We start from the raw sequence: 14,972 nt of genomic DNA, 5'->3' as shown, positions 1-14,972 counted from the left end.
ATCTAGTTGTACTTCGGCGTAGTTCCTTCCCATCCCATCTGGGCATCAAAGCTGTAATAAAAAAAGAAGACAGTACATTTAAAATGATTGCCCAAAAGTATTGCCCTGGTGACTCTCATCAAGGTTTCATCTCTCAGAACCTCTCACCTCGTCATTCTGTAACACACATTTCAGGTCAGAGGCTTGCATGCTTTTCAGACTCTCAGTGTACTGTACTTGTTGAAGTCATCCTGTACTGTAAGAAGTAGGCTAGTGAAATAATTTCAATCCACAGTATTATTATACAGTAAATCTACAAATCAATGAATTAATCATTATTTTTGATTCCACACAACATTACCATTCATTACAAAAGCATTTACCTTTTCTATAATCTATTATATCTCTAATAAAGCTAGCTAACAAGCTAACATGCTAACACACACACACACACACACACACACACACACACACACACACACACACACACACACACTAAAATGGTGCATGAAACATACTGTACAGTATGTTGCATGTTTAGTAGGTCTGCAACAAATGTATTTATTCTTTGGCAACCTACTTCTTCCTCCCACCATCTATTAGTTTCGTGGAGTTCTAAGTATTGGGGGAGTCATGGTTGTGGGGAGCACACAGTTTTTGTGGTTTGATAGCTGATCTACCTTACTCACAAAACAACAAATAACTGTTTGGCTATCCTAAGTATACAACACAAAATCCTAGTAAACAACACATGTAACTCACTAAAACTTACCCTAGAACACAGCAGAAGGTCTGTCTGCAGACGACTGTGCCATGAATAGTGAACTGATGTGGAGATCAATGTCTGAAATTCGGTTGACTTCTTCGTCATCGTCAGATTCGGAGTTCCCGTTATGTATTGTCCAATATGAAGGAGTTCATTAATTGCCCACTGTCGATATTTCTACCTGCTTCTGAAATTCTGTTGATAGCATTACCAAGAGCTTCAGCATCCATTTTGTAAACTTGTCAACAAACAGGTCCACATGCACATGGCTACTTAACAGCTGGGGTGCGGCTACACACTCTGCCACACTAATATCCCCCACCCGACTTTGCTAACTAACTGTAGGTATTTAGTGAATGTAAAACTGTTGGTTATGATATTGAGTGGGTTCTTCATCTTTAAAATCTTCGTCAAAAACAAGACTTGGTGGCTCGATTGCAAGGTTTCACAATTCCCGACATGAGGACCTTTTGATGAAACAGTGGCACATATTACTAAATAAAATCTGAGTATCTCTACTTTAACCCCACAATACTTGTTTGATCAAATGTTGTAGTGTAGAGCCAGAGGAGGGCTGTGGGTCACCCTTAGACACCCTTAGGCATTCAGACTAAATAATCAGCTCCCATATTTCAAAATCCAATAAACCTTCTCTTTACAATTCGTCCTCAGGAAAGACCTTGAATCCTCAATTTCAGAACTACCGGTAAGTAGGACTTATTTTTACAATTCGTCCTCAGGAAAGACCTTGAATCATCCTCAATTTCAGAACTAAGTAGCACTACCTGTTCCATTGCCCTCTATATTTATGAATGTTAAGGCCCTTTCTAATCAGGCATGCATTACATAAACAAGAGCGGTTGGGATTGTGCTGTTTACAAAGGATTACTAACATCAATCACAGTGAAAAATGCAACCTTTTAACCAGCTGGAAGCATTTAATGACCTTTTAACAGAACAGAATCTCCATGACTCATCGCTGACAAACCATCCTCTCAGCATCTCTAAAGTGTTATCCTTGAGAAGCAGTCTAATAATTACAAATGATCGGCAAGCTAATTCAAAAAAAGGGGCGGCTAAAAAGTGGCTAGGTAGAAAAAGTGGCTAGCTAGAAGAATCGGGTATATGAGTACAATGCACTCCATCCAAATCACCCCAAAGAATAGAATATAACACTCCTGCTACATTCTAACACATCACCCCAGTGAATGCTGCTGTGAGGGTGTCTTACAGTTTATTCTTCCCCATCAACACATATTCTTCCACACACCTCTGGGTCTAAACTCCTCTTCCTAGCAAAGCAGTGGGGCTTTAGGATTGGGGGATCTGTTGGGATTAGGGGGTTTTGTATTGCAGTGGGAAGGAAGACCTGAAATAAGGCATTCTAAAAAAATGTCTAAGATGCTGCTGGATCTAAATCAGAATACAGGATTTCCTCCCCCGAGGCAAAGAAGAAAGAAAAGCCGCTATTCATAGGTCAGCCTATTGTTGTTTCGGAAAGTATGCTTAAACACAATCACAATTTAAGGCAGTGAGCTGAGCCCAGTGGCCCAGTGAGTTTCCCATCAAATGCCACCCCAAAACGATATGTCATATTGGAATGCAACAGTTTGAAATGGTGTGTCTAGTACAGAACTATTATGTACTGTTACACTGTAAACTAATAATATTGTAATAGCGTCCTGGGAAAACACATACATGTATTTGGCATGTGCATGAATATTGAAAATGAGTAGCCTACAGGAAAGGACTAGACGTTCACTAGTCCAGAGTCCTGTTGATGACTGGGCGAGTAGAGATGAGTAGAGATAGAGATGTTCAGGAGGTGTGATATTACAGCACTCTTGGCCTCCCTCTGTTGTATGGCAACGTGACTCTCTGCCACTCCTTGTTGCCGTGCATCCCCTCCTGTTACCCTGGAAAGATCAGCTGTCATGGCGATGGGTAAGAGGGAGACCAGCTGAGTAATTGAGGGGCAGAGGGCAAGGATAGCATCACTGCTCTCCGCCATCCTTGGAGATAACCCTTTGAGAAGATGAGGCTGGCCCACCAATCAAACACGCCAATCATTTTATGCAATTGATCACTTGTGGATCATTAGCCAGGGCTCTTGGAAGATTCAATTCCCCTGGTCGACCTTGGTCTGTCATTCCCCGTCTCCTTGTTATATTATAGACTGGATCGGAAAGGATCACAGCAGGTAAAATGCTTGGCAGCTTGGCCTATGTTCTGCACCCAAGGTTTCTCTTTGAATTGTACTGTATGCGTTTTTCTTCTTATCTTTGACTTTGTGTTTGCAGGAGATAAGTCGATTCATAACAGCAAGGAGGGAGAAGGTGCATATTCCTGTCTAATGACCAGGTTTCTATGGTAACCAGGTTAGATTTGAAGGCACTTGAAGACAAAAACCCTCGGGCTTCAGTTTGCTCTCTCACTATACTTCAAAACAAAGCTTAATTAAATTTTTGGGCCCTCTGAAATGCCTCGTATACTCCAGTCAATACCCAGTTTGGTAGAGCTTTCTCCACTGGGGTGGATGGAAAGCTTGCTCAGTCCTTTACAAGTTTGATGTTGATATTGTGTATGTTGAAGTATGTTGGAAGGTCTGAACTTACTTTGAAGATTAGGGGTAGTGGTGGTCTAGTGGGTAGTGAGTTGGACTTGTGATCGGAAGGTTGTGAGTTCAAATCCCGCCTGAAACCACACCATTACTAGTGTGCCCTTGAGTAAGGCACTTAGCCCTCAGTTACTCCAGGGGGAATGTCCCTGTAATTCGTAATTGTAAATCGCTTTGGATTAAAAGCGTCTGCTAAATGGCAAGATTAAAATTAATTAATTAATAAAAAAACTAATTGATTAAGTTTAAAAAAAAGTAAGTAGCCTTGAGAACCGATGGTTCTCGAGCCTAAGGACCCATAGGGCAGGAGCCTATCTCCTGTTTCCGTAGCGTGAGGTGACTTGATGTACAAGTACACCCTCTGGACATGACGCTGGTATGTCGCATGGTCTTACCCTGAATCTGAGTGCCAAGCAGGGAGGCATCGGGTACCATTTTTATAAAATGTTAGTCTTTGGTATGACTCGGTCAGGGATCGAACTCATGACCTCCCAATCTCAGTGCGGACACTCTAACCGCATGGCCACTGAGCTGGTCTACTTTGAAGATTAACAGGTTGGAATTCTTTTCACCAGTATAGGATTTCTGTGTTCATGTCTTTGACAGAAATACAAAATTATCACAGTGGGCGCGATAGTAAATCTTGTTGTACAAGTTTTCAAGATCCACCAAAGCTATAATCGTCTGTGTGTAGCCCTATGCCATTTCCTCAGTGATATTATCAACCAGATAATGTTCTCTGCACAGCCCAGGGGTTTGTTATAGAATGGAAAAGAGTGGACTACATAGAATACAAAATACCACTTCATCTCAATTTCCCCAACAGTAGGAAACTGCCATAGTATTGGTGTGATTCAGCTAGCTGAGGGAGAAAATACATACATCCTCCATTCCATCACAGCAGTCTATCATGTCCCGCTGTGCCATACCTTCTTTGCCCTTTTAAATCTCACATGAGGGAGGTTTTCTGTGATTATTGGATCAACCTCCAAGCTATTGCTTGAAGTAAGCTGTTTCTGTCATCGAAGGTTCAGAGAAATTCCTGTTGATTGACTGGAGGCCTGCTCCAGAGGTCTTAGGGGTAGGATCATTAATAGAGTTCTAAAATCTGTGGCCAGTCCAGTCCCACGCTGTCAGTGTGTTAGTGCCCGCTGGGAGTAACAGGCTCACACAGCTCTGCTTCACTACACATGTCTGTCTGGGAAGGAACAGAACACAGTGCCAGCCAGCTAGGGCTTCTTAAGTGTGCTCCACTGGCCACTGGCTACAGCTGTAGAGTAGTACTCAGTGGTATGGACATCACATAGGCTACATGCATGCATGCACAGGCACTTACACACACACATGCACACACACACACACACACACACACACACAGACACACACACACACACACACACACACACAACTGACAGGGCTTTAGCGTGGCTCACTGGTCTACAGCTGTAAAGCACAGTCTCTGGGGCGGACACCATACACACGTCATCAGACACCATACACACGTTATCAGAGGACACCATACACACGTCATCAGAGGACACCATACACACGTCATCAGAGACACCATACACACGTCATCAGAGGACACCATACACACGTCATCAGAGACACCATACACACGTCATCAGAGGACACCATACACACGTCATCAGACACCATACACACGTCATCAGAGACACCATACACACGTCATCAGAGGACACCATACACACGTCATCAGACACCATACACACGTCATCAGAGGACACCATACACACGTCATCAGACACCATACACACGTCATCAGAGGACACCATACACACGTCATCAGACACCATACACACATCATCAGAGGACACCATACACACGTCATCAGAGGACACCATACACACGTCATCAGAGACACCATACACACGTCATCAGACACCATACACACGTCATCAGAGACACCATACACACGTCATCAGAGGACACCATACACACGTCATCAGACACCATACACACGTCATCAGAGACACCATACACACGTCATCAGAGACACCATACACACGTCATCAGACACCATACACACGTCATCAGACACCATACACACGTCATCAGAGGACACCATACACACGTCATCAGAGGACACCATACACACGTCATCAGAGGACACCATACACACGTCATCAGAGACACCATACACACGTCATCAGAGGACACCATACACACGTCATTAGAGACACCATACACACGTCATCAGAGGACACCATACACACGTCATCAGAGGACACCATACACACGTCATCAGAGACACCATACACACGTCATCAGACACCATACACACGTCATCAGAGACACCATACACACGTCATCAGAGGACACCATACACACGTCATCAGAGACACCATACACACGTCATCAGAGACACCATACACACGTCATCAGACACCATACACACGTCATCAGAGGACACCATACACACGTCATCAGAGGACACCATACACACGTCATCAGAGACACCATACACACGTCATCAGAGGACACCATACACACGTCATCAGAGACACCATACACACGTCATCAGAGGACACCATACACACGTCATCAGAGACACCATACACACGTCATCAGACACCATACACACGTCATCAGAGGACACCATACACACGTCATCAGAGGACACCATACACACGTCATCAGAGACACCATACACACGTCATCAGAGACACCATACACACGTCATCAGACACCATACACACGTCATCAGAGACACCATACACACGTCATCAGAGGACACCATACACACGTCATCAGAGACACCATACACACGTCATCAGACACCATACACACGTCATCAGAGGACACCATACACACGTCATCAGAGACACCATACACACGTCATCAGACACCATACACACGTCATCAGAGGACACCGTTCCAGTGCCAGAGCCTAGTTTGCTCCTCTGGCCAATGTCGACAGTTAACAGCAAAGTGTCCACTGCACAGCCACACACATCGGACAGAGTTACGCTACAGTATGTAAAATGTAGTTACACTAAGTATGCACTCATGCTGTTGTATTGGGAAATAAATATCTTCTTAACATCATTAATGACCATGAATCCATAATGCGTTAACTATAGTAAGTTCTACATAATAAGTGTGTTGCGTGGAATGACTTCTAAGCCACCACAGCAGTTCTATGGAACCTCCAGGTGTGCTCCCATATGTTTGCATGACAGTAGATGAAGAATGTGGTGTTGTCAGCTCAGTCAACGTAGTCCTTTTTTTTTTGTCAACGTAGTCCTTTGTAGAAATTTCACATGACAGGGAGAAGTCACGGCCAGGGATGTCTACAAAATCCCCCCCCGAGGCACCAATCCCCTAGTTTTGGAAGTCCTGTCTCCATCTCGCATAAGCCGCAAATTCTCCCTGCTGGACACTCCATTTACAATAGGCTTTAGTGGAGAGGTCCGACCATGAGGCTTTTTAATCAGCGCAAAAATAAGAACTTACGTCGTCTTATAACTTTGAGAGATGATAGGGAAAAATGGGTTTATTAAGTATTATTTTAAGTACCCTTGTTTTAAGTAACCGTAAGCAACCTTAAAGTGATAGTTCACCCAAATTACAAAATCACGTAGCTACATATTATGTGACAGGATCTGACATTTAAAATGATTTCCCACTGTTACCAACACACAATTTTTACGAAATACTACTATGTTCATAAAATAGAATTGCTAATGCAATGACAATGACAAATACCTGAAGTGCTAGTGACTCACATCAAGGTCTCATCTCTCAGAACCTCTCACCTTGTAGGTATTTAGTGAATGTAAAACTGTTGGTTATGATATTGAGTGGGTTGTTCATCGCTTCAATTTTTGTAATATGCCCCCAAAAAAAAAAAAAAAACTTGTTTTGCACGAGTGTGAGGTTTCACAATTCCCGACATGCAGACCTTTTCATCAAACCGTGTCACATATATGTGGTTCCTTATGCTAAACCCTAAATGAGTTAGTTACAGTGCCCAGATAAACATAACCAAATGTGAATTGAAGTCTGTTCTTATCCTTTCAGGATAAGGAACCAAATATGGGATTTTGTTATTTGGGTGAACTATCCCTTTAAGGTATGCAAGACATTACATTATTGTTTTACAGACAAGTGATTTTGATTTATGTAATGTACAGTACAGACCACTTCCCTAGCTTGCTTTACAAGCAATTAATCAAACACTAGGCAATGATGGCAATACATGTAACTGTTGAATAAACCGAATCTACCCTCTGGTGTTATTGTGTAACATATGCTAATATTTGTCCAATATGGTGAGAAAGAGTTGAGCCAGCTAAATATTTAAACGGAACAAATTGAATCTGCCTCGGAGCAGGTCTCGCTATCTGCTGACAAATTTGTGTTATGATTGAAGTCAGAATACATTCAGAAAACCACCCAGATGCTAAGAAGCTGCTCTGTGTGTGAACTACAGTACTGTAGATAAATCCAAGTAATCAGGCTAGTGTGAAAAAGAACACTCCTGTGGACCGTATCAGGTGGAAGAAAGATAATTACTTATTACTTATATGTATAATGTGGCAAGCGTGTCATCCTCAAGGCGAGGCCAGCAATATGTCTCCCCTTTTCTCCCGTTCCTACAGTACAAATGTTTGTATGGTGATTGTCAGCATTCTTGGAGGCTCTCCAGTTCTTCGTATACCATTTGTTCCCCAGCAAGCATACATTATATTGAAAAATAAATGAGTTTGAGCTGTCCCCCCTTTCTCTTCAGACCCACATAGATACACACTACAGCAGCCATTCATAGACGTAGCTATCTCCTCAGAGATGTCTTACACTGCGGCACTGTTCCCAAGAGTCTGTGCTCCTTTTGAAACAGATTATAGGCCTATTTATCATTTCAGAGTTAACTGTAATTACTTTTTAACACAGCTGCAAGCCTAGTTTAATCGCGAAGTAGATAAGTGTGTTTCTGTGTGTGTGTGTGTGTGTGTGTGTGTGAGCATGTGTGTGTGTGTGTGTGTGTGTGTGTGTGTGTGTGTGTGTGTGCATGTGCGTATGCTTTTAGAATGTTTTCCACATATTTATCCTCATTGGTTGAAAACAAATATTAACATGATTGTACAATTTGCCAGTCCACCTTTATGACCAAATGTTGATACCAGCAGTGGCAACCTATGAAGCATATTTTACAATGTCAACCTAATTGACTGCGATTCTCTCCTTACTTCTCCCTGTCGCCACCATCTGTTTGTCCATATTGTGTTTGGTCCCTGCGGCGGCCCTCCAGACGTCACTTTTGGCCTTCTGCTAGGTGTGTTTCTGGTGTGCGGCTTGTCCCTGCTGGGACTCTGTGCATTGGCCTCCTGGAAACTGTGCTGGGTGCCTTGGCGGAACAAGCCCCTGTTGTCCAGCTCTGCAGCTCTTACCCCAGCCTACGGCCCAGACGCCTGCCCCCTCCACCCAGCCTCCCCCTGCCTCCCCAGCCCCCAGCAGCCACTGGTCACCATGGCTACGGAGAAGGTGAAGGACCCGATGGGCTCCATGGGCTTCCTGGAGGCAGCTGTGAAGATAAGCCACACATCTCCTGATATCCCTGCAGAGGTGCAGCTCTCCATGAGGGAGCACTTTATGCGTCGTACGCAACGCATGCAGCGACAGGCCACCGAGCCTGCCTCATCTACTAGGTTAGCACACACAGATTGTGTATTGTCACACACAAACACATACACACACATGCACGCACAAGCATACGCACAAGCACACACAGACGGAGAGAGACAGAGAGAGAGCGATAGAGGGGGCGGGGGATAGGCAGAAAACACGCTTAAGCTGTTAAAGAACCCCAAAAATGCCATCTTTCTGACAGCAGGGAGCAAATCTTCTCTCAGAATTGGAGAGTAAAAACATGAATTTGGTTATTCTTTGTCTTGGTCCTCTCAGGCCCTTGTATTACTCTCTGCCTCTGAGCTATTTTAAGCAGTTGGTTATGATTAGTTAAATTACACCTAGGACCACTTAATGAGAATTAATGGAATACACTTAAAAGGCAAAAAGATACATATAATAGAATTACAAAGCTGAGATTCCAACAGTCTAATCAAATGGGGTTTGTTCAAAAGTCCTTCTTCTATTAAATATATCATAATTACAATGCTTTTTTTCTCTTTTAAGTCACAGATAATAGTTCACTGTACACCTGGAGCTGTAATGAAGTTTCACAAGTTCAATTGCAAAGTTCAATTGCAAAGTTATCTTCTCTATTTGTAAATTTGCAATTGAACATGAGAAACTTAATTAAGGCTCCAGGTTGGAGAAACACTGTTAGTATTCAAAACCACTCTGGTCAAAATTCCCCTGCTGGGCATCAGCACAGCTCTTCAAACACCTCTCTAGACACCGCAATCAAGACTTTCACACAGTGTTTCTCCCCCCCCTTATCTCATTCTCTCTGTCCTCAGGCACAGCTCATTTAAGAGACACCTGCCCAGACAGGTGGGAAGCCTCGACCTGGGCAACGACTACGTGGTGGATGATGACGAGCAGCCCACCAGCATCGGACGTATCAAACCAGAGCTCTACAAACAGATGACCCTGGACACCGATGAGTCCGCCAAGAACAGCGGCGGCAAGAATTGCGGGAAGATCAACTTCTCGCTGAAATATGACTATGAAAACGAGGCCCTGTTGGTCAACATCCTCAAGGCCTTCGACCTGCCTGCCAAGGACTTGTGTGGCAGCTCGGACCCCTATGTAAAGATCTACCTGCTGCCCGACCGCAAGAAGTTCCAAACGCGAGTCCACCGCAAGACACTCAACCCCACGTTTGACGAGTCCTTCCAGTTCCCTGTGCCTTACGAGGAGCTGGCCGCCAGGAAGCTCCATATGAGTGTGTTTGACTTTGACAGGTTCTCCAGGCATGACATGATTGGGGAGGTGGTGCTGGACAACCTGTTGGAATCCTCCGATCTCTCCAGGGAGACCGCCATCTGGAGGGACATTCAGTACGCTACCACTGTAAGAACATCTGTGATTGTGTTTCTCTCAAAGTACACATACTGGACATAGCACATATACAGTACCTACAATAAACTGGACCAGTTACTGAATCAAACAATCATAAAAAAAAAATTGAGAACAAAAGCAGTACAAAGGTTCAGTTAGCTTGAGGGTCATAAATTCAAATAAATGCATGACCTTTTTCCCATGCCATAGAATGGTGGTGATGATGACCAAGTACTTGAAATGTCAAAAGTCATGAAACTGTCAGGCAGAAATAAGAACCCACCAATGACACACTCTTAAGTATAGTAATTATGATGTCTGGAGGAGGTCTTGATGAGCTGAGTGCTCTATCTTCGGATGTTGGCATCTCTTTGGGCTCTTTAGAGGCCCTTCATCACTTTAGCATCTCTTCGAGGCACTTAAGTCGGACCATTTTCTGCACCCCAATTGTCGGACTTGGGCTGTCTCAGAGAAGCCTGTTCAATAATCTAGTAGTTATTGCTAAAGTGGCAGAAAGCAGTTGGCCCCTTTGCTCGGCACACACATTATATTGAACCAGTGAATGATTTACTGCCAAAACTCCCCTCTCTCCCTGGAGAGAATTGCCAAAATAAAGTATGCATAGACAGGGAGAGATGGGGGGGGCTCCGAAAGGACACATTGTTTTATTAGCGATGCAGCCGACACATAAAAGAAGACTGACGGGCCCGTCTTCTGAGCCTTAGGCAGGATGAAGGCTCTGTTTACAGAGGCTAAGCCCCAAGGCTGAGGGACGGCGGAGAGGAGAACAGTCCCTGGAGCCAGTCGGCAGCTTTCCTCTGTTTACAGATCAAGGGGGAATACGCGTCAATTACACCAACCCACCAGCATTAATAAGATAAAGAGTCTGGAGGGGGCGGGAGACTTATTGAGTCCAGGCAGTGTCTTAGGCATGTTCGATCCATCCAAACTATTTCAGGAGGGCACACTACTCATCAGAACGTCGAGGAAGAGATATCTAAAATCAGCATGATGCACACGCTTATAGGGGATTGTTTATCTGTTTCATTCAGTTGATAAGTGGTGATGTTGACTACAAAGTCAGCAGGATCAAACTTTGCTGATGCTATTACTAACTCTGTAATTACCCTCGTATCAACGTAGATGTGTCATATTGTATCATATACATTTTTCATATTGTATCATAGTGATTTAGTAATTTGTTGTAATTTCATAGTAATGGAGCTGAGTAATAGTATAACTGCCATACTTTTTAATATTCCACTTCTACATATTCTTCTTCTACTTTAAGTCTTTTTTTGGTCGCTTTTGCTGTGCAACTCACATTATGATATGGAATCCAACTTTTTTTTCAATGTAAAGCAAAACCTGTACCATTGACATCTGTGAGCTGAGTGTGAGAGACATTAAGTCAGAGCTGCTCAGAAGTGGTGGGATTTGTCAATCAGAGGAGGGCTCAGCCACCTCATTTAAAGTGATTAGATGCTGAACGGCTTTAATGCTGTTGGAGATGAGCCTCGTGGGACAGATACTGTAACAGGCTTCTGTCTCAACATTAGACTCTTAGCTCACTGTGTGGTCATAGTAACAGGATTCTGTCTCACCATTAGACTCTTAGCTCACTGTGTGGTCATAGTAACAGGATTCTGTCTCAACATTAGACTCTTAGCTCACTGTGTGGTCATAGTAACAGGATTCTGTCTCACCATTAGACTCTTAGCTCACTGTGAGGTCATAGTAACAGGATTCTGTCTCAACATTAGACTCTTAGCTCACTGTGAGGTCATAGTAACAGGATTCTGTCTCAACATTAGACTCTTAGCTCACTGTGTGGTCATAGTAACAGGATTCTGTCTAAACATTAGACTCTTAGCTCACTGTGTGGTCATAGTAACAGGATTCTGTCTCAACATTTAGACTCATAGCTCACTGTGAGGTTATAGTAACAGGATTCTGTCTCAACATTAGACAGCTCACTGTGTGGTCATAGTAACAGGATTCTGTCTCAACATTAGACTCTTAGCTCACTGTGAGGTCATAGAGGGAATCCTGAGGTGAGGTGATGTACAGTAAGGCTTGTTTCTATGTTTTACTCCTACAGGAGAGTGTGGACCTGGGAGAAATCATGTTCTCCCTATGCTACCTACCCACTGCGGGTCGACTCACTCTCACTGTCATCAAGTGTAGAAACCTCAAGGCAATGGACATCACTGGATACTCTGGTAGCAATCACTCTCTCTCTGTCTTTGTTTTTGTCTCTGTCTCTGTCTCTGTCTCTGTCTCTATTAAATATCAGATTCTAGATATGTCAAATAAACTACAGTGGTGTTCTATTTATTTAGGAGTTATTAGTATTCACCACTAGCAGATGTTGTAGGCAAATGATTATTTCTTGGATGTTGCCGGGCAGTCTGTCTGTTTATTCTAATAGCTATTGCTCATTCCATTCATATTATCAATAACCTGATACCATTAGAGGCAAAAATAATATCTTGTGAATTGAAGTGACATTTATTGTGAGTTAAATGTCATGAATCAGGCCTAATTCAAACTGAATATGGCATGTTATTTTTCTCTCATCTTTAATGACATTTCCCAAGTTGAAAACATCCCTCAGTTATGGATTTATGTAATGTCTCCAGTTGTTGTGGAATTTAACCTGGGTGCAGCAATTAAATTCTACCCTGAAGAAAAATGTGTTTATGAGTGAGTATGGATTTAGGGAAGCTTCGGCTGACTATTGGATCATACGAGGCAAGCTGAGAAATGAAGATAGCATGCTGTGGGACATCATCAGCATTTCCATCAGTGTTCTAGAAGATGTACTCTACTGTTGTTCACTCAGCATGTCTATTATAATCAACAGAGATGATTATCTTAGTAGGGAAATTGTCATTTTCGTATAATGTTTTTTTTAGGCTACAGGCCTCTGAGATAGTTAGATAATCGGATAACATCATTATCTTGTGTTTTCTTGTCTCCGTTGAGCAGATCCCTACGTCAAAGTGTCTCTCATATGTGACGGGAGGCGTTTGAAAAAGAAGAAGACCACCATCAAGAAGAACACCTTGAACCCGACGTATAACGAGGCCATTATCTTTGACATTCCTCCAGACAGCATGGACCATGTCTGTCTTCACATCTCTGTCATGGACTACGACCTGTACGTAACCGTTTCAATCATCTCTGCTGAGGCTCTCTTCTTGTGCTTTTTCATAATAGGACATGATGAACAAAGATGAGGATTACAGTTAATCGTTAAAATATTCAAATTCCAACACAAATCACATATTATGTATAGCATTCAAGACGCTGTACAAACAAGATAGATAAGGAGGGAGGAAAAAAAGTCCACAGACAGAAAGAAAACAGAAAAAAATGTCCTCACTGGCTCTGTGATGCTCTGAAATAGCCTATCAGGTCCTTCCGTTTTGTTTACCATTCCGTTTTCTCAGATCCCAGGATTATGTTGGGTTGTGTTGCTGATGTGAGGGATTATAATAAGGAACACCAAACAACACCTTTGTTCCAGGGGCCAAACCAGATAAGCCTTTGTCATTCACACTTCCTACATTAGAACGTGCCTGTCAAAGAGATCTGTTAATGCTCCTGTTCTGCTCTTGTTTTCATGCTTTTTTATAACCATAACCACCCTGTGTGACTAAATTCTATTGTCACATCAATGGCAATTGTAGAATTATCGCTAGCAGTCTTTATCTTACTATTTGTAAAGAATATAAACAGAAGAAAATAAAATGTTACTTATTTGTTGCTCATCAGTGACGTTAATGTGTGTTTGTCTATCCCTGCAGGGTAGGTCACAATGAGATCATTGGTGTAAATCGTGTTGGATGCAGTGCAGAGGGACTTGGCAGGGACCACTGGAACGAGATGCTGGCATACCCTCGCAAGCCCATTGCTCACTGGCACCCCCTTCTGGAGGCCAAGAAATCACAGAAAGAGGTGAATGTGTGTGTTCTATGCAGTAAGATTATAAGATACCGACAACAATATATTCAAAATAACTTCTTTCTGTGGCCTGGGGTGGTCCAGTGGTCTAGCACTGTGGTCTACAGTGCACCCATAAGCCCATGTTAGCATGGCTTCGAATCCGGCCGATGCCCTGCTGACATGCCCTCTCTCCCTTACTTTCCTGTCTGTCTTCACTATATCTGTCCAATAAAAATAAATAAAAACTTCCTTCAACATCTAGGATAGGATATAGACTAAGTGTGTTATCGTTTTGTTGTAACAGAAGTGTTACTGACTGTGTGTCTGTGTTTGTATTCCAGTGGAAAGCGAGGACAGCCAGTTTCGACAGCCAAGGCTCCTGCCCCTCCCCCAAGCGCCCGGCCAGCCCCTGAGCAGAACCACCTGTGACCCAACAGCCCAGGTTTGGGTCTCTCTTCTATTGATTCACTTCCTGTCTGTCTACTCTGCCTGAGGAGAGACTTATCCTCACTCCTCACTTTCCCCCAAATGTAGCCACAGAGCTCTCCCTGTCCAGAACTAATCTAGGGTCAGAGTCTGTCATTTGTAACAATGTGTTTTCTTTAGGTCAACATGGAGTTAGGGTTTTTGGGGGCTCCAGATTTGTTTACCCTGAATTTCCCATCTCGT

The 14,972-nt window shown here is 43.2% G+C and overlaps 1 protein-coding gene across 1 annotated transcript in view; it reads left to right on the top strand.

Annotated features, from left to right (window-relative positions):
- syt6a (synaptotagmin VIa) overlaps positions 1–14,716 on the top strand; it is a gene marked incomplete at its 3' end in the record, with an annotated part of 34,607 nt that extends 19,891 nt beyond the window's left edge. The window contains exons 2-7 of the mRNA XM_080535392.1: positions 8,638–9,034; positions 9,809–10,364; positions 12,454–12,574; positions 13,344–13,515; positions 14,165–14,315; positions 14,645–14,716. Coding sequence (XP_080391518.1) covers positions 8,638–9,034; positions 9,809–10,364; positions 12,454–12,574; positions 13,344–13,515; positions 14,165–14,315; positions 14,645–14,716 — 1,469 coding nt within the window. The remainder of the gene's footprint in view (positions 1–8,637; positions 9,035–9,808; positions 10,365–12,453; positions 12,575–13,343; positions 13,516–14,164; positions 14,316–14,644) is intronic.
- Between the last annotated feature and the right edge of the window lie 256 nt (positions 14,717–14,972).

Source organism: Nansenia antarctica, assembly GCF_963989245.1.
Source record: "Nansenia antarctica genome assembly, chromosome: 6".
NCBI lineage: Eukaryota > Metazoa > Chordata > Actinopteri > Argentiniformes > Microstomatidae > Nansenia > Nansenia antarctica.
The sequence above is the reverse complement of the archived record's forward strand: the minus strand, read 5'-3'. Positions and strand labels throughout refer to the sequence as shown.